This window comes from Osmerus eperlanus, chromosome 19 (genome assembly GCF_963692335.1).
Source record: "Osmerus eperlanus chromosome 19, fOsmEpe2.1, whole genome shotgun sequence".
Classification (NCBI taxonomy): domain Eukaryota; kingdom Metazoa; phylum Chordata; class Actinopteri; order Osmeriformes; family Osmeridae; genus Osmerus; species Osmerus eperlanus.
The window spans coordinates 8,648,885-8,666,822 of record NC_085036.1 but is presented as its reverse complement, the minus strand read 5'-3'; the positions used below and the strand labels follow the sequence as shown (position 1 = coordinate 8,666,822).

At 44.9% G+C, this 17,938-nt stretch overlaps 1 protein-coding gene across 1 annotated transcript; it reads left to right on the top strand.

Moving 5' to 3' along the window:
* The first annotated feature begins 5,014 nt into the window (after positions 1-5,014).
* On the top strand, positions 5,015-17,308 carry c19h21orf91 (chromosome 19 C21orf91 homolog). Its single transcript, XM_062485308.1, has 5 exons — positions 5,015-5,179; positions 6,495-6,622; positions 13,335-13,847; positions 14,667-14,729; positions 15,108-17,308. The coding sequence occupies exons 2-5, from the start codon at positions 6,496-6,498 to the stop codon at positions 15,275-15,277; spliced, it is 873 nt and encodes a 290-aa protein (XP_062341292.1). The 5' UTR covers positions 5,015-5,179; position 6,495; the 3' UTR covers positions 15,278-17,308.
* Positions 17,309-17,938: the final 630 nt, after the last annotated feature.

The window sequence follows — 17,938 nt, the reverse complement described above, 5'->3', positions numbered from 1 at the left end:
CTTTTAAAATTGTTTGTAGTATGTGCACATGTGCTTGTGTCCAGAAATGACTGCCTCTTTAAATGCCAGGTAAAATGGGCATGTCTACATATGCAGCCCCGTGATTATTCTTATCTCAGGTGCCGCTGCCCGACACAATTGAGCACGCTTGATTTGGCAAGCACCATGGGAACTGGCCTCAGGGGGGATCGCAGGGAGCAGGAGGGTGGGTGAGCGGGAGGGTGGGGGGGCTGACTTCTAGGCTGTTGGCTAATACCATAGACCACTTAAACTTTTCATCGCTCGCTAAAGCAACATGCCAACCCTGACGCCCAGAGGGATGGGCTTTTGAAACCCTAGTCCCCAGCCCTCCGAGCTGAACGCTGGTAAGGTTTGTAATTGCTCTGTTTTTACAGATCATGTTTGCGGAGACCCACAGAATTGACTGGTTGTGGAGCGTGTAATCTGAAGTCTTTGTGTGTGTGCTCAGAGAGGACTATCTTAGCTGTTGCCAGGTGATCCTGTAAACTTGTAGCGGTGTAAAAGATAAAGTTCTGCTGTTGGCCAATTTCCCCTACCTCTTCTGTGAAGAGACAGTCTGGCTAGATTTAGCCAGTTTATGGAGTAAGATAGTAGTTCTGTTTGTTGTGGAATATTTTGTTGAATAGTTAACAGTTGATGGTCTAAATTGGCAACAATTTATAATTTGTACTTAGAGTTAACAGATACAGAAACCAGCCGGTCTTTTTATACTTCGCAGATGCCACTTTTTGTTGTTGAAAATACTATACTCTGAACGACCATGATAAACTTTTGAGTTGATCACTGTTCTTCTCAGCACTTCTGACCACGTCCAAACAGCTAGAGGTCACAAAGTCGGCCCAAGCTGTCCATCTCATAGTCAAACTCCATCCCAGACTCCTCTGCTCCCACTGAGAGGTCCTGAGCCTCCGTTGAGGTGTGGGCGTCCAGTAGCCGCTGCACACAGGCCTCCAAGTCCTCGTGGTCCAAGGAGTGTTCCATGGTGTAGTGAGAAGGAACCTCATCTGCAAAGGAGTCTTGTCAGAGGCATTTACAAATATCTACCGACTACAACATTATGCCATCAAAATGTTTAGTTACATGGGTACATGTGTTTGAAGTCACCGACTATATCAGATTTAAATACCTGATACCTGGGTGGGAATTGACCCCAGCTCCTGAAAAGGGATCTCAGCCTCTACCAGAGAAGCCTGTTTGGGCACAGGCTCACACTGAAAGATCTCCATGGCCTCCTGTAGTGAGGTGGCCTTGGGGAGGCAGCTGTCCCTTGCCCCCTGCAGGTGTGTCTCACTGACCTGGGTCAGGATGGTTGGTCCTGCCCCAGGACCCGGGCTCTGGAGTAAAGGCCCTACAGCCTGCTGCCAAGCTGCCAAACAGGTGCTGTCACCAGCCTGAGGGGGGAAGCTGTGTAGTGGGTGAGGCCCTGTGGTGAGGCCAGGCCACATCCTGACATTCGTAAACCTGTGCCTGTAGGAGCTCAGCTTGGTTGGCCACGTTGCAGGCCTCAGGCCACCTGTGTGTGGGGTGCTGGTCAGGGTGCAGTTTGTGATGGGGGAGCCAGTAATGAGCAGTACAGCGGTACTGGCTGACACACACCTTCTCTTGGACAGACTGGATGAGGTGTCCCATGTAAGGATCGTGCACCCGGTGGGCGCTCTTGAGCCACTGCCCCTGGGTCTGATGCCACATGACTGGACCCTGCATTTCTGTAGTATCTATTCACCATTAAACAATAGAAAAAGTATTGTAAATACTGTGCCACTATATAGCAGTGCAAGATGAATTAATGGCAACCATCCGCTGGTCTCACCTTGGGAAAAGGCTTCTGCCAAAGTTATTGCCGGAAGTTGGTTTTGAATGACGTGGAACTGCATTTCTTCGTCCTCTGTAAGAGTGTAGTTTGTATGTTGCGTTTTGATGGGTTAAATTGAAATATGCCGATTGATTGATGGCGAGTAAAAGTGTTTTGCTATGATATCTGTACATTCTGTTTGAGACGGTTTCTGTGGCAACTATGTTCCATTGGGGGGGTCATCCCAATGGCTCACTGGGTACGAGCATGTCCAACTAAGGCCAAGGTCTTAAGGCAGGGGGCTTCTAATCCAGCTCAGCCCATTTCCTGTGTCTTCACCTCTCTCTCACCCTGCTTTCCTATCTCTCTTTAATCATCATCATTATTTTAATCAAAATAATTTTCCTAATCACAACAGAAACATACAAAACAATTCCTCAAACTGGTATTGAAACCATAAAAATCCCATGTGTTTTATTATACATCATACTTTGTACCCATCAAATTATATCTTTGTGTGGCATCAGACATGGGTGGTTTCATCCTTCAGTAAATAGAAATATTGTATCTGATGACTAGATGAGCAAGTTATTGTTTGCACTGTCTGGCTCGACACCTGTTGATTATGGCCTTCCTGTCTAGGAATATGTTTCAAAGGTTGTATGCACTTCCTTTCTGGGAGACAGTGTTACACAGTGAGCTTGCCTGGGTGCCTTTCAAGGTGGGCGGTCGCAGAAATGATTCAACACTAATTTCCTGGTCCATCCATTCAAATGACGCAAATGTCCTATCATTTTTGTTATACTCACAACTTCAGTCAATCATGAGATATGTAACTTGTGTACTGAGCGGTTGTCTGTACACACCCAGTGCCCTTCAAACTGTAGTTATGTAGTGGACTGTCTAAAAACAGTAGCTTAACAGTAACATCCTTTATCGTAGACTCTGGCTAAGTGATCAGACCATAGGGATCACAACAGCACAACAAGCTGAGGGCTGTTTTTCACTCCGTTTTCAACCTCGCAAAACCTGTCTAACTAGATGTAAGCTGGTGCCTCTGAAGATGGCGCGCATGCTGCAACTTGTGGAGATCACCTCAGGGTGATGTGGGTGCACTGAGGGATTCTTAGATTTATAGCTGGATTAGAAAAGGGCTAAAAGCACTGTGTTGAATATATAATTTGGAAAGTTACTCGATAACAAAGGGGTCAGTGTGTTCATATTGTGTGTTCTCCATCAGGAATGATGAAGGGTGAGGCAGTCCCATCAAGAACAAATCTAAACAATGATGTGTAAAGCAAGTTAACATGTATTATTTGCTGCACAAAGAAACGTTATTGTTGTTGTCTCTCTCCAAACCAAGTTCTTATTTCAATCAAACCATCTTTTTTTTCGGAAAATATACTGAATAGAAACATGTACTTTCACGCCACCTCCTGGAATGCACTGCTCTAAAAATATATTTCAGTCTTGGCCGACACTTAACAGCTGTAAACAAACCAGTGTTTTTCATTTCCACTTGAAATATACAGTTTTAAAGGTTTCTTCAATATCTCTTTTTAAATTCATTTTGAAAGCAACTGACATACTTCATTCCATTTGTGTAACTTCATTTAACATTTACTGCACCCCTGTCTTCTGACCAGGAGGTGGCGATGTTAGTCCTTCTCCATTGTGCAGTCCGTAAAGTGTAGTGTTTCCAGAAGCAGGATTTCTACTGTTTGAAAAAAGGCTACTACTGGCATGATGAGGCTTTCATTAATTATGCTTGTGTAGATAGTACATTGGTCAAACATGAATATAAACATCCTAATATCTGTTTACTTCCAATATAACTTCATTTTGTTCAAATTAGGGAAGACAGAGGTGAAGGCTTTGGAAATAAATCTAAATCTGAGTTCAGCCTTTGCAGACAATATAGTCTCATTGGAAAATATATTTTAATCAAGGAGAATGATTCAAACAATTGCTGCGCCAAAAAGGAGGTGCAGCAGATTGCATGATGCTGGCAGGAGATGAAAGAGAATAACAGCATGGTAGGCCTGAATGTCACATTTGAACTCTGAAGAGTGCACCCCAATGTTAATTCAGTGCTGCAGATTTCTACTTTAAACTGGGAATTTATATATTGAGCTTTTCTGACTTGTTTGAATGACTGGTTGAAGACTTATTGGGGGACCTTCAGCTGGAAATGTAAACCATTTTGTTGTAAATGTACTCTTCATGGGATATTGTATGGTATCTCAAAGACCACTAATGCTCCAGCTAGAGGGCCTACACTGATCAACCAATTTTAAATAGGCCCATTACCTTGCTGGGACAAAGGTTGTAAATATTGTCATTTCTCCGGACAAGACCAATTGTTTCATAATTAATTAGACCAATCCTCCTACAAGTCCTGTATTTCAGCATTGCATCTGAAACTATTTGTCTTCAGTAGGTCAATAGTAGTCGAAATCAGATGAGAGAATATGTTAAAATTGTATGTTGTTACATTCTATTATTTCATTCCAGCTGTACAGTTGTAGGATATTTAAACCACGTTTAAATATAATTCATTTTAGTGTCATAAAACATGATTAAAAAATCAATAAATTATGTCACAGCCATACTTCATGTTCATGTTGAGATAGATTATGTAGCCTAGAATTTGTTCCGGGCTGACAACAATTTTACTTAAATAGGAATGTCTCCAAAGGAATTCCCCGGGTTTGCCTTCATATGAATGAAAAATGAAAGAGGTGTTGTCAATACTGAAAGTCTATTGCAATTCAACTTCAACTGGATAAGGTACAGACCACTCTCTTATCTTTAAATAACATTTTCCTTTTAACAAAATAACATTTTCTCCATTTACCTTTCTCTAATAAAATGATCAAAATGTCTTTGTTTCCTCTGAATCAGCCAGAACTGTTCCTGTTTTTATAATACTGTTAAGCAGGAAACTACCGTGTTAATCTGTAAAGGGGCCATAATGTAACAATATTTCAAGATGGGTAATTACAATATCTTTTTGGATAAAATCTTGTTTTATAATTGTATGCAGACAATCTTAAAAAAATCTAAAACAATCTAACAAAAATGTGTTTACATCATAGCAATGCGAAAACACGTCCCATGTTTTATTTGTCAATATTTTATTACACCCACTTTTAAACCAGTGGTTTATTCCGAAAAGGGGGGGGGGGGGGAATTTCCCCGTGTACCAAAACTAATGTAGCTAACTGATGCTAGCGTGCCAGAGAGCGGAGTCTGACTCCATCAGAATCTACTTTGTGGGCGCCGTAGGACCCGAGGAGGCGCAAGGGAACTAGCAGAACACCCGATCAATTTATTCGAAGTCGATCCTCTGACGAAGCTTACAAGGTAACTAGACGAAATATACCTTATCAAATTGCCCTCGCTTGTCATTAACAATAATGTGATGTATTCTTGGCTTTGGCTTGATGGAGACACTGTAGGCTACTGTAGCTAGCTAACGGTCACGAATAATCTTGCCCAGCTAGCCAGGTAGACTAGCAATAGCAGCTAGCCTAGTACTAACAGCAGCAAGTGGCACCTGGTAAGTCAGTGAGCAGTGAGCTAAATGCTAGTTATTGCTTACCTTTACTTGCTTAACTTATATTTTCATTAAATATCATATAGATATGTTGTGAGCATAATTTTCAGTTCCTTGCAATAGTTTGAAACAGCTATCCCTGCAAGGGTCAGAGGATGACATGTAGCTATACTTTTGCCTCTAATCACGACGGAATGGTAAGTGGTCGGGACTGTTGCGTAGACTTCTGAGACCACCTTCTTACCCGGTCTTAGTTTCCTACACATCTACTTCCTTCCACAGGTCTGTGAACATGTACATTTTAGAAATGTTCTGTATCCGACCATTGTACTGTACTTGGTGGGCAAATATGTTGTCATTATTGCATTTCCAGCTTGTCCTCGACAAGTCACAGCACCAGGCGTCTGAAATTAGATGTTGTCTATTTTGTTTCAAACTCTTGTACACGTTCATTATATAGGCTACTGCTTAATTAAACTAAAGCAACTTTCGTGTTCTGAGAAAGACACTGAAATCATTCTTCTCACATTGTAATGAAATGACACGCTTGGTTGTGACATTCCAGAGTAGTGATCTTATGTAAGCTAGGGTAAGCTAATTTGCCATGTGTAAACACTGGACACTAGTGTTCCCTATCTCTAAAGACCACTGCTGTTTTAGAAGCCAGAAGCCAGCTTTTTGATGCTAGGAAAACAAAGCAGTGTCTCCTAGCAGCTTGTCATGTGTGTCAATACAAAGTTCCCCTTTCTTAAGAGAGAACCGATGAAGCTCAATAGATTTACATTTTATCTTTTGCCAGTAGTTCACATATTATCTTCTGAAGTCAGCTAGGCTACAGGCTATTATGCAAGTGTTTTGGGGGTGTTTTGGACATGAAAGGCAGATAGTGTGGCATTCAGCAGGCCATAGTCTAGCTCAGAGCTCACAGATGTCTAGCTACCTTTTAAGCTGTGAGCCAGTAGAAATGCAAGAACACATTTGTCTTGCTGGCTACAACCCAAGCTTTTTTATTTGAAATATATTGTCTGAGTAGTGACAATCTTGCCTAAATAGTTTGGATGTTGTGTAAGGTCTCTCAAATCCTGCTCTGTGTGTGTGTGTGTGTGTTCCTCCCACGGGCAGCATGGACGAAGAGGAACAGTTTGTGAACATCGACCTGAATGATGACAACATCTGCAGTGTCTGCAAACTGGAGACGGAGACGGGGACCTTATCCTTCTGCCATGTCTGCTTCGAGCTCAGCATTGAAGGTGAGAGAACGAGATGGGTCCCTAGAGCCTGTTTACCCAGTGGATTTGAAAAGCAAACAGTGTCCCTCCTGTGCAGTCAGTGTGCAATGCATGTGACGGCTCATATTTCAAGGCAACCTGATGACTGTCGGCCAAAACGGCGTGTTTCATAAGGACCTTGTTTGTGCACCTCACTGTGGAACCTCTCCCTCATGATTGTTCCATGATTATTTGGCACCCGATATCGACCAAAACGCACAGAGAACAAAGATGGGCTTGCTTGAATATGCCGGCGATCATTGTGCCATTTTTAATTTTTTCATATTCTTTGCTGTCTCTCATAGCACTTAGAATGAAGTCAAATGTAGAACCTCTGGCATGTATATCAGCACCTTTTGGTTGCTTGATAAAAAATTGAAGGCCGTGGCAGGGTATCACCACACCAGTAGGCCTCAATCCCTGATCGTATCACTCTCCAGGGACCTTTACATTATCCGCTAAGGTTCACACTGCTAGTTGACAGCAGGGTAGTCCAACTGATCTTTGAGCCTGGCGAATTCAAAGTGACTGTGACGACATGTACATCTCCACATCCGAAGCATCACATCCACCAGTTAGCACTGGCCTGTTTCTTAACAAGTAGCTTTTTTTGTGGCTAATCAGGCTTACGTTTTGATGTTGTCATCAGGGTCAGTGTGTGGACTTGTCTCTCACCAGCTTGAACAATGGGCCTACAGGGGGCACATGCTATGCACGTCAGTCCACTCAGCACCAGCAAGCACCTCTCACCGCACTGCCAAGGCTCCTTCCCCTCATATGCCTCTCCAACATTAGATCCGTTGGTTTGAAGGGCCTATTTTGCTGTTCTTAATTAATGAGCAGGCCTACTAGAATGAGAGCGGTGTCTCCCAGGAGACTAGACATGCCTGGCCTTCTCTTGGTGCTCAGTCCCAGACCCACGGCACGAGGGCCCTCCGTTGTTGGGAAGGGAACTGTGTTTATCTTCCCTCCATAAAAGCAGTGGGCTAGCTAGCTAGGGGAGCAGTAGCTGATAGCAGACCGAAACGTTCTCCGAGAAGCATGACATCATATTGACAGGAGGGCAGTTTTATACGCTGCTAGGATTTAAGGCATGGGTGGACTTGAGATATTGAATATGGGAACTAACCGAGGGGGAGAACGCATCCCATTTGTTCCAGAGCTAAGTCGGTTTATTATCTGTGGGAATTCATGTGAGTTCTTCCAGAATGAGCTTCATTGTGAGTCGCCGTGAGCATCATGTGCTGATATCACAGTCTGCCTCCTCGTGTTACCATTGTGGCCTACTGTGCCTCTTTCAGTAGAAAAGTCTAGAATAGATATTGTTGCAGAGGTTCTGATAGAGCCTGTGCAGCCACAAAGTGCTGGTTATGTAACCGGCTGCCTTGGGTGGCAAGCACATAATAATAGCGTTTGTTGTAAGGAGCCTAGGGTATGATGGTCTACAGTCTGATAGCAGGCTAGTGTGACCCAGCCCTGCTTACAGGCATCCCTAGCCAGGCTACGTGCCCAGAGATGATCTAGTGCCAACGGCTCATCATCATTAGCTTGACTTAATCAGGGGAGAACAAAAGACTGCTCTATGTCCATGGGGCGCCAAGGGCAGACCGTGCGAAGACATGCCCTCTTTCTCCATCTCTTTCTCGGTCCTAGTCTGTAGCCACATTTCCACTGCAGGAACTCTTCCCCCTGGAACCCACTGTGTTTCACCGCAGGAACCAGGGTCTAAATGGAGTTCCGAGGTGCTAAAAGCTGGAACCAATAGGGTCCCTCGTCCGGGGGCAGTACTTTCCAGAATGCAGGAACGTTCAGGCTGGGGCTTTCAGCACTGAGCATTTCTAATATGTACTCGCAGCAGCATACAAGGATTTCGACCGGGATTTATTTTATTCTGCGCCTGCGAACACATCAATACAGAGAACAGAAGAACATGTGATAGATGTCCGGCTTCTGTCTCGCAGGTGAATTAGCACCACAAAATATTCATCCGTGCTGCTCTGAATATTCAACATGAGCCATCAAACAGTACTCATATTACACTGCACCACTAGCTCGACATGAGCTACATAGAGGCTACAGATAGGGTTTTTCTCAGTGTGAGAGCAAGCATACCACGCAGCGTTGTAGCTAAAGGCAGGCCTGCAGGCAGGCGTGTTTTTTGGCTTTCATCTTGCTGCCCTCCTCACACCCTCCTCAGACCATAGCAACTTCACTGTCGAGGTTCTGGTCTGTTTCCACATAGCTGCTGATACACTGTACTGTGACAGCTGGAGCCGGGAAATGTACGCCAAGACACTAACAAGATCTCTCTCTATCTCTCGCTCTCTCTACCAGCCAAATACTTTTCCCATGCTCATGAGTCCAGTGATAGCATATCACTAAAGATAGAAGCTGGTGTTGGCGGATAGCACATACTGTTTTGTGGGGCCATTGATTTACTGACTGGCCACCAAACCCCATACACCAGAGGGCTGACAAGCGGATTCCACTGGTAGCATTGTTAATGTCCTTGTTGCTTACAATGGGGAGAGAGGGCAGTCCTCCATGTGTTCAGGAAGTGGCACCTCTCTGCTATGTCTTAAAGAGGTTATTTACAACTCAACAGTAGTGCCCCCTTAGGAAGTGTTGAACTTCTGTGTATTTCAATATGTCTTGATTTCTGTACGTGTTGTTTTTTTGGGTGTGCACATTCTGTGGGTTCTAACCGCCAGTAGCTGTGACAGTAATTGTACTATTTTTAAACAAGTGTCCTCTGCGGCACTGTGTGTTTTTTTGGGGTATCAATTCATTGTTCTCTTTTGCTCCCATGTGCTTCCTTCACCAGCTTTGATGCTTCACACACTTTGGTCTCTGTAAAGTTTGGTGTTCCACTGTTGGGAAACACGTGCTTGTTTACTGTGGTTCGGTAGAGTCCCGGGCAAACTCGCGCTGAGCTTCCTCTTCTCGTGAAGAAGATCCTGTGATTGGACGGTTGAAAAGGCCCCTCGGCTAAACCCTCGACAGCGGTTCTGCTCCGTTATCTTCGGTGAAGAGAGTCCTGTATCTGACAGGCTGTTCACGCCTCACACCTGAGAGGATCCCCACGACAACCCGAGGGCCCTTTCCTCCAGATGCTCCTGTCATCCCGATGGGGGCTGACTTTGACGACCTCTCTTGACCCCTTCTCCAAAGCACACGTCTGCAGAGCAGCAGCCGTCACCTCTCCGGCAACATTCCTTCATCCCTTGACGTAACCGCAGATGGAATTTGGGCTGAGGCCCCGTGACGTTACCGGCCTGGACCGTGAGTGCCGGCGAGTGTAAAAGCAGGGAATGTTCCAGCTAGGAGAGGGCCGCGCTCCCACACATTGACGGAGCTACGGGCCGCTGTAGAGCTGGCTGTTTGGGGGTCATTGTGCTCCGTAAAAAGCCTGCTTATTGTGGTTGAACTCCTCACCTCGAGGTTGATTGTGTTGTGTTGTGGCCGTGGTATTTTGTGCCTAATGTAGTCGAATAGGACTGGCAGAGTAATGTGCTGACTCTGCTATAGCCTAAAGTCCAAAGCCCTCCTGGTGATCCATCCACGGGCTTTCTGCTGTGGCCATGAAACAGAGGAATAGCATGCTCTTACTGCCAAATCCTACTATTAAAGAACTATGTTATGGGAGAATTTCTTTTTTTTAATTTTTTTTATTGCGTTTTGGTATTTACTCTCTGGGATGTTCGTTTGCACGTTAAGACGGAAAGCTTTCCACGTCAACCATATTTGTGAAACGTTCCACTTCAACCATGTTTCCGTTGGTAGCTGTTCAACCCTGCCTGGTTGGAAAAAAGGTCAAAATCCAGCAGCGGTTGAGGACAGGTTGAGAGATCTGTGCCTGCTGTTCACGTGAGCTCTGCGTGGCGTCCAGGTTTAGCTCTGCAGCTGTTGACAGTCTTCCTGTTTAGACTGTGCCACTGCCAAGTGGCTGTATTAGAACACGATGGCCCACTGACCCCTGTCCTATTTCTCCTTACAAACCCCTCACCCACTTACTGGCGGTGAAGTGTGTCAAGAATTGGATGCCCTTGCTCAGTACACACAAACACGCTCAAAGAGAAGATTGCTGCCAGCAGATTTAATCTAGTAATGAAACTATTTTTGAATATTACTCGGAAGGAAACCAGGGAACCTTCTTGGGTGTTTTATTGTTTCTAGAGAATTACATTTTAGTAACATATTTATATTGGCTAGTTAGTGACCTGCACAGTCTATATACTGGTGTGGAGTGGAGAAGGTATCGGTCTTTTGAGACGACACACACACACAGAGACACACACACACACACACTATCATGTCTAATTAGATGAGATGCCTCAGGACTCTATCTTCACAGCAGCGAAAAGACAGCTAAGGCATAGATTACATATGATAAGATTATGGTTTCCATGGCAGCGAGTAGAGAACCACTAGCCCTCATTGCTCGTGGAGAGGGAGAGCAGATATTTGTCCAGATGTTGGACTGTTCTCTAAATGGAGACAAGGATTAGATCAAATGAAGGAACATATTCTCTTCCTAGCCCCAGGGATCCGCTTTCCTTTCAGGAGTTACTCAATTTGACACAGATCACTCCAATGCAAGCCTTTCCCTGTATATTGGCTTTTGGTTATGCTAGTCTGTAGTCGCTACTGACCTAACGTTCCAGTTGTGAGGACAAGAAGTTGTCCCAAGGCTCCAGGCTTGTTTCATTCAAGGTCAGGTAGACTGTCACTCGGAACACAGAACGAAGCGGGCTTCTGTTGCTCACCAGGTCCACGCTGCTTACGTTCTAGACTGGAGAACGTGTTGACTCACCTCTGCTTGAATGGGGTGTGTGTGTGTGTCTCTGTGTCTCAGACAGAAAGAGACTCATGTTAGTGGCTAAGCTGCTTAGCTCCGGTGCTCAGCCTGACTCTCCCTGCCTGGCTAGTGGAGCGCTGCCCTGGTCGTGGCCTCCTCTTTTCAACATGGGGCCAGTGCTTTGTGGCAGAGCAGTGTCTGAGCCTGATCGGCTTATTGCTCTTGGCTGGGGCTTACGGAGGTAAAGGGTGAGCGAGGCAAGTTTGGGAAGTGTTCGGTAGCCGTGGACGAAGACATTCGAAACACCGGTCGGTTCCTGACCTTAAAATATACGAAGAAGTATTTGTGTCTGTGGCCAGAGTAAGAACGCACACCTGCACTAAGAATTGATGCCCCTCATTCCAGAAGTATGGCCTAATTCCAGTTTATCTAAAGAGGCAAATGGGCTTTCTCCAGCCATAAGCCTATAGACTATTGCTGTGGGGGTTTGCTCTTTCACCTCCACTGTTAGTCACTGTTGCAAGAACAGAGAAGTATTGTGACAGGTTAAGGCAGGTTGTATCTCTATGGTGAATGGATTGTGTTACTTCTGTAAGTAGTGGGGGGAGGAGAAGTACAAGCTAGTCAGCTGCTTTGAATGTGTCTCTTGGGTCGATGGCGCAACCAAGTTTTTTTTTTTCTTTTTTTCTCTCTCGCTTTTCTGTGTTTCGTGTGAGAGGAAGCCAGGGTATTCTATGCGTGGGTATTTGTGTGTTTTATTCTGTGAGGAGACTGTGTGTGGGTGTGGGCTCTGGGTGGTCTGAAGGTCCTGGCCTTTACTGCCTCTTTGTCTGGGCTACCGTTTAGACAAGTGAGCCCTTCCTGCTGTTGGCCTCCCCCGTGGGAGGAAATGCTTTATCGGTCAGGTGTTTAGTAGTGGTGTCTCTGGCTTTCCTCTCACCTCGCCTCTCCTTCCTGTAATGTTTAAGTTGAACCCTGCTAACCCAGCTCATCAAGCGCCTCCGTCTTGACGAATGGTGGTGATGACTAATCCCCTGGCTTCATGTTCCAACACGTGCGTCTGCCTCGCAGAAATGGGAGGCCTCGAGAAGACTCCTATCAAACAAAGCCTGCACAAACAGCACAGTCTCTCCCTTTCTCCCTCTACATCTTGTGCACACATACACATTCAGTCCTCATCGATCTGCCATCCTGTACCCTTCCATCCTTCCATCTTTACTATTTGCCAGCCTCTCTCCTGACCAAGGTTGTTTTAACTTGGAGTGGGGACACTTCTCCGAATTTCCTTTGTGTAATAAACATGAGAGAAAGAATGTCTCCTGTCTGGAAGCCAGGAAGTCAGTTCCCTCAAAACTATTTGAAATAATATCTAAAAAGGTTAACCTAAGCATCATAATCGGATCTGGCCTGTATATTATTCTCAGTTGGTATCCAGAACGCCCAGTAAAATGTAGCACATGCCATTTTTGTAGAGTAAATATGCAGAGATTTACAAAGCCATTGCTCAGGAAAAAGGGTCTTTAAAAGCTGCAGAGACCGAATGGCACCTGTTTAGAGGTTGTGAGGGAGCTAACAGTGGACTGGGCCCCAGCAGATAGCTATCTCTATTCAAGATAGGGTCAGGCTGCAATCCCTGCCTTCTCCATGCTAAGGCAATGGCAAGATAATCCATAGCACACTTAAGCTGCTTTCACCCGAATATCCACATATTTTAATCTGACCGTTTTTTTGCCTGCTTTTTATATTGGATTATTTCAAAATGAATTGTTCAAGCGCTTTGTGTCAGGGCTGTGCCGTGATTCGTGTTATATCTCCATAGCACAGCGTCTTGGACACACTTAACAGACTTAGAAATGGAAAGTCCTATTCGAAAACATCCTGCTCTGTGCCCCCTAGGTGTGTCTGCCTCCACCCTTCTCCACTCCAAGTCCCTGCGGGGTCACAGGGACTGCTTCGAGAAGTACCACCTCATCGCCAATCAGAAGCTGTCACGCTCCAAGGTCTCCCGCAGCGCCTACGAGGGCATGAAGCTGGCCCTGAGCCAGAAGATCGGCCGCATCGTGCAGTACGCCCAGAACAAAGACTCCTCCTCCTCCGACGGGCCGGGCCGTCGGGGGGGCAAGCTGCTGTGCTACAGCCAGCAGGGGGACTGCAAGCTGCTGCCCCAGTCAGACGCCCAGGTCCCCCGCTACGCCCCGCGTTGGAACCAGGGCACGGCTACGGGGCTGCCCGACTACGCCGCAGGCATGCTGGAGTGCCACACCGCTGAGGAGCTGGGCCTAGGCCTCTTGGAGGACTCGCAGGGCTGCCTGTGGGGAGGCACGGGCAGACAGGGCCTGCAGCACCTCTCCCCGCCTCTGGGGGGCGAGCAGACGCAGCACAGACACCAGGGCCACGGCAGAGACCAGCGTGAGTGTCCAGACCCCCCCGTTCACCGTCACCCTCTTCACTCACACAAAAAAAGGCAACATCTTCAGACGCCATCAGTATGGTATGGCTTCCTCAGCGGAGAGTGACTTTGAGAGAGAGAGAGAGAGAGAGAGAGAGAGAGAGAGGGAGAGAGGGAGAGAGGGAGAGAGGGAGAGAGGGAGAGAGGGAGAGAGGGAGAGAGGGAGAATAGGAGAATAGGAGAATAGGAGAATAGGAGAATAGGAGAATAGGAGAATAGGGTAGATGGGGGGAGACGGGTGGAATGCATCATACGCTCGTTATCCTCCCCTCTTCATCGCGTCTGCGGTGCGCGGGCCAGAGATTCCTATCACCCTGGTTTCCTCCTCAGCGATGTGGCAAGCAGACAATAATGGTGACGCAGGAGCCGTGCTTTCCTGGCACTATCGGGCGTTCGTGCCTGACCTCTCTCCCTCCCTCTCCTCACCTCCCCCCACACCGCCACCCTCCTTCCGGAGAGAAGCCGTCTCTTTCTTTCCTACCTGCCCTTGCTTTCTCCCCGCTCCGTCACTGAACCAAGGTTGTGTTGAACACATCCTCAGGGAGCGCGGGAGGTTCTTTCTCAAGGACGCTGGCCTTTCATACTCTTTGAATTTCATTGCTTTGAAAAAAGAGAACCAGTGTGACTAACCGGCCCTTAAACTGGCAAGGCATAGTGTGTTGCTATGCGACAAGTGCATGAAGTTGTGGTCAGAGACTGTAGTTTGGAAATGAGTTGCTAAAGCCACGGGGAGGTTGTCATGCCTGTGTTTTTATAATGTATTCTGTTTTATATTGCAGTGGTTAAAATGAGTATGGATGAGCTCCACCAGCTGAATGGCCAACTACTACTGCAGATTCAAAGTAAGTTTACAGTCATTTTTAAAGTGAACAGATGGGTCGGAGTTATGGCTTTGCATCAGTTATATTGAGAGGATCGCTTCAGCATACTGGATATACTGGCCTTTTTGTTTTAAATGCCCTTGTTTATTCAAAACGGATTCAAATGATATGCAGACTGTCGTCTGCAGCTCCGTCCTTGGGAGAGATGGTTTGTTGTTGTTGTCGGAGATTAGCTGTTGTGTCTGCGTGAAGTCATTGCTCTTTGCCCTCTGTCTTCAGTCCGGTTATGGATTTCCTTTGTGTTTGTCTATTGTCTCTGTTTGTCATGTGTGAGTGAGAGTTTTCTCTGACCTCCGTGTGTGTGATCTCTACTTACCTCAGTTTTTTTCTTGCCCTCAGAAGTGTTTGAGGAGCTGACCGGGGCAGTGCAGGAGAAGGACTCTCTGGCGTCGGAGCTGCACGTTCGTCACATCGCCATCGAGCAGCTCTTCAAGAACTGTGCCAAGCTGCCCTGGCTGCAGATCAGCAGGGCGGGGGTCAAAGCCAGCAGCAGCGCGCCTGTGGAGTGACTTTGTGAAGGGAGCTCCTGGATGTCTCTGGGGGGAGGGGGGGGGGGTCTCCTCCCTGCCACCCTGGGCTGTGTGGCTACAGCAGCCTGACCCATGCCCTCTGAACCCTGAACAGCTTTCACAACATAGCGTGTGTGTGTGGTGAGTGATGGAGGACAGGGGAATGGACATGCTTTCCCTTCGTCTGGGGACCTCTGGTTTCTGCATTACTTAAAGAAAGGGTTTAAGAAAGGCAATAAAAGGACTTTGTTGTCCACCAGTTTCACAATGGAGAACTGAATGTGAAGTCCTAGTGTCGGTGGATCTGTTTCCTATGCAGATAAGATACAAACATGGTAAGGTCTCTGCTGCATTCAAATGTACTTTAGCTAGTTACTTTTTTCCGTATTTTTGTTTTTTATCCTTATATACATTTATTTAATTGGAAACTCACCAGTGTTTATTTTATTTTTTTTATATATATTTTTTTAAATTATCATTGGGAATCAAGCTATTGTGATTGGCCTAGCATCTTCATTATACCCATCGAGCCTTTGACGAATGGTTTTGTTGTTGCTGTGGTAACTGTTGCAAAATAAAGAGCATCTATTACTTTTTAAAATCAGTGCGGTGGAAAATAATCTGAGTTCCCATGGAAGGCAGTAATATGACCCTGTTATTTTTGCATTTTGCAGTAAAAAAGATGATTTGATTAGTGAAATGCTGCAGACACACTTCTGTTTGTCTTAAGTCCTTGATTTCTAATGGCTAGGTATCTAATGATGGTCGTTGGTTAAGCTGTCAAGCACAAGACAGCCTGATACTTGAACAGAGGAATATGAAATAGGTGCTGAAAAAGTAGAGATGTGATTGAATGCACTGGGGGCCTGTCCCAGAACCAAAGCCTTCACTTGCTGCAAAGCAAAGTATATTTCAGTATTTATTTCACTAGTGGCCTAAGAGCATAGGCCTCAATAGACTCACTATAGCCTACTTGTTTCTTAGCGAAAATGCAATAGAAAGCACTGATACCAAATTAGCTTTGATGTGACAAAAATATAAATCACATTCTATTAAATTGCCCTTGTTGTTAAAACCTGCTACACTTTCAAATGTATTTTGGTTTTGTGAGTGATCTGTGTTAGCAATTATGCAGTTACCTTATTTTGTATATTTGTGTGAATGTTTTTTATTTTTCTCTTCTGTATTCTATTTAAGACTATGGCTTTACCTTTTCCCCTCTGTAACCAAGGATCCAAAGCAATGTTGTGAGGAGAGAAAGGTTACAAATGCTCTCAAAAGGTCTGGGATTTAGAACAAGGGTTGAATAATGGAGATTGTCTGGAGCATTTTAGTTACGGTTTTCACAATTTTGATCAGTTAGTGTGTGATACCCTGATTGTGTTTTTGGTTGTTTAAACATTTGTCCTCTGCTGTTGGTTTAGATGAGTTGGTTTTGACCACGGGGCTGGAACCTCAAACTTACTGGCCGCCATCATTATCTCAATAAGTGTGTGTATATTTGAAAGGTGTGACATTATTTTAACTGGATTGAATTACTTTGTGTCTTTCTCTCTCTTTATAAGAGATGAAATAAATCCAACCCTCTTTGGGTTTATTGAAAAGTTTTTAACTCCACTTAAAACGGTCTGGTTTATTTAGATTTGTAAATGTATGTCCTGTGTGCATGAGTGTTGTCTTTTTGGTAAAGTTAATCACATTGATTGTTATTTATTTTTTATTTGAATTTTGACTGAGGCTTGTAGATTTGGCAACACTGAAAAGATGTGGGGACAAGTGACTAGTGCTTCTCTGCTCTGGGCTAGAGGTCATCAGTTACCATTAACATGAATCTGGGATTTGTGCATTTATGTTTAAATTGACATGACTCATGGTTTACTGCTGTGGTAGATGCATAAGACTGCTCCTGTGCTGTGTGACTTACATTATATTCATGTGTGTTTGTGGAGTTTAATGCCTGTGTAAATTGTCTGAACAATGGTTTGTATTTTTTCAAAATTATTTCAATGAAATAAAAACTATTTTTTCTTATTATGTCTCAGAATTTTTCTCTCCAAACTGGTTAAGTAGTCTGCCTTATCTCACAGCTTTGTGGTACAGGATCAAGCAAACATTACAAGCTGGACATATCCAGTCCTTCATATGCTAAATATGAATAGTATAAAAAGGTTTTACGTGGGGAGGTATATTTTGTGAAAAGCCTGGGGCATTTAACCTTTCTGCCGGGCATTAAGATGGTTAATGTGAGGAAGCCAACTAGCAGAAGCATATACAGACATTGCAAAGTTTGTGTACTATTGCATCAGTTTGACAGTGTCTTTATTGATTCCTAATATTGTTGGGATCAAAGTGTAACTAGGCTATGTTACAGTTTTGAAACTTGGATTGAAAGTTAAACAGTTATAAAAAAAAATACAATTCGACCGGATTAAATGCTGTGCAATTTCCTACAGTAGTTCAACGCACGTGCACCTGTCCTGAGTTAGAAATCATGATGATATTTCGCTACATCGACACTACTGGACCTGTCTAAAGCAAAGAGCAACCCTTGAATGAAGTTTTGAGGTAAAATCCACACGCATATTATTGCTTCGCCTTAAATATATTTCTAGTAATGCCTGTAAAATACCATGCAGTTAAAGGAAGCTGTTTTTTTCAAGA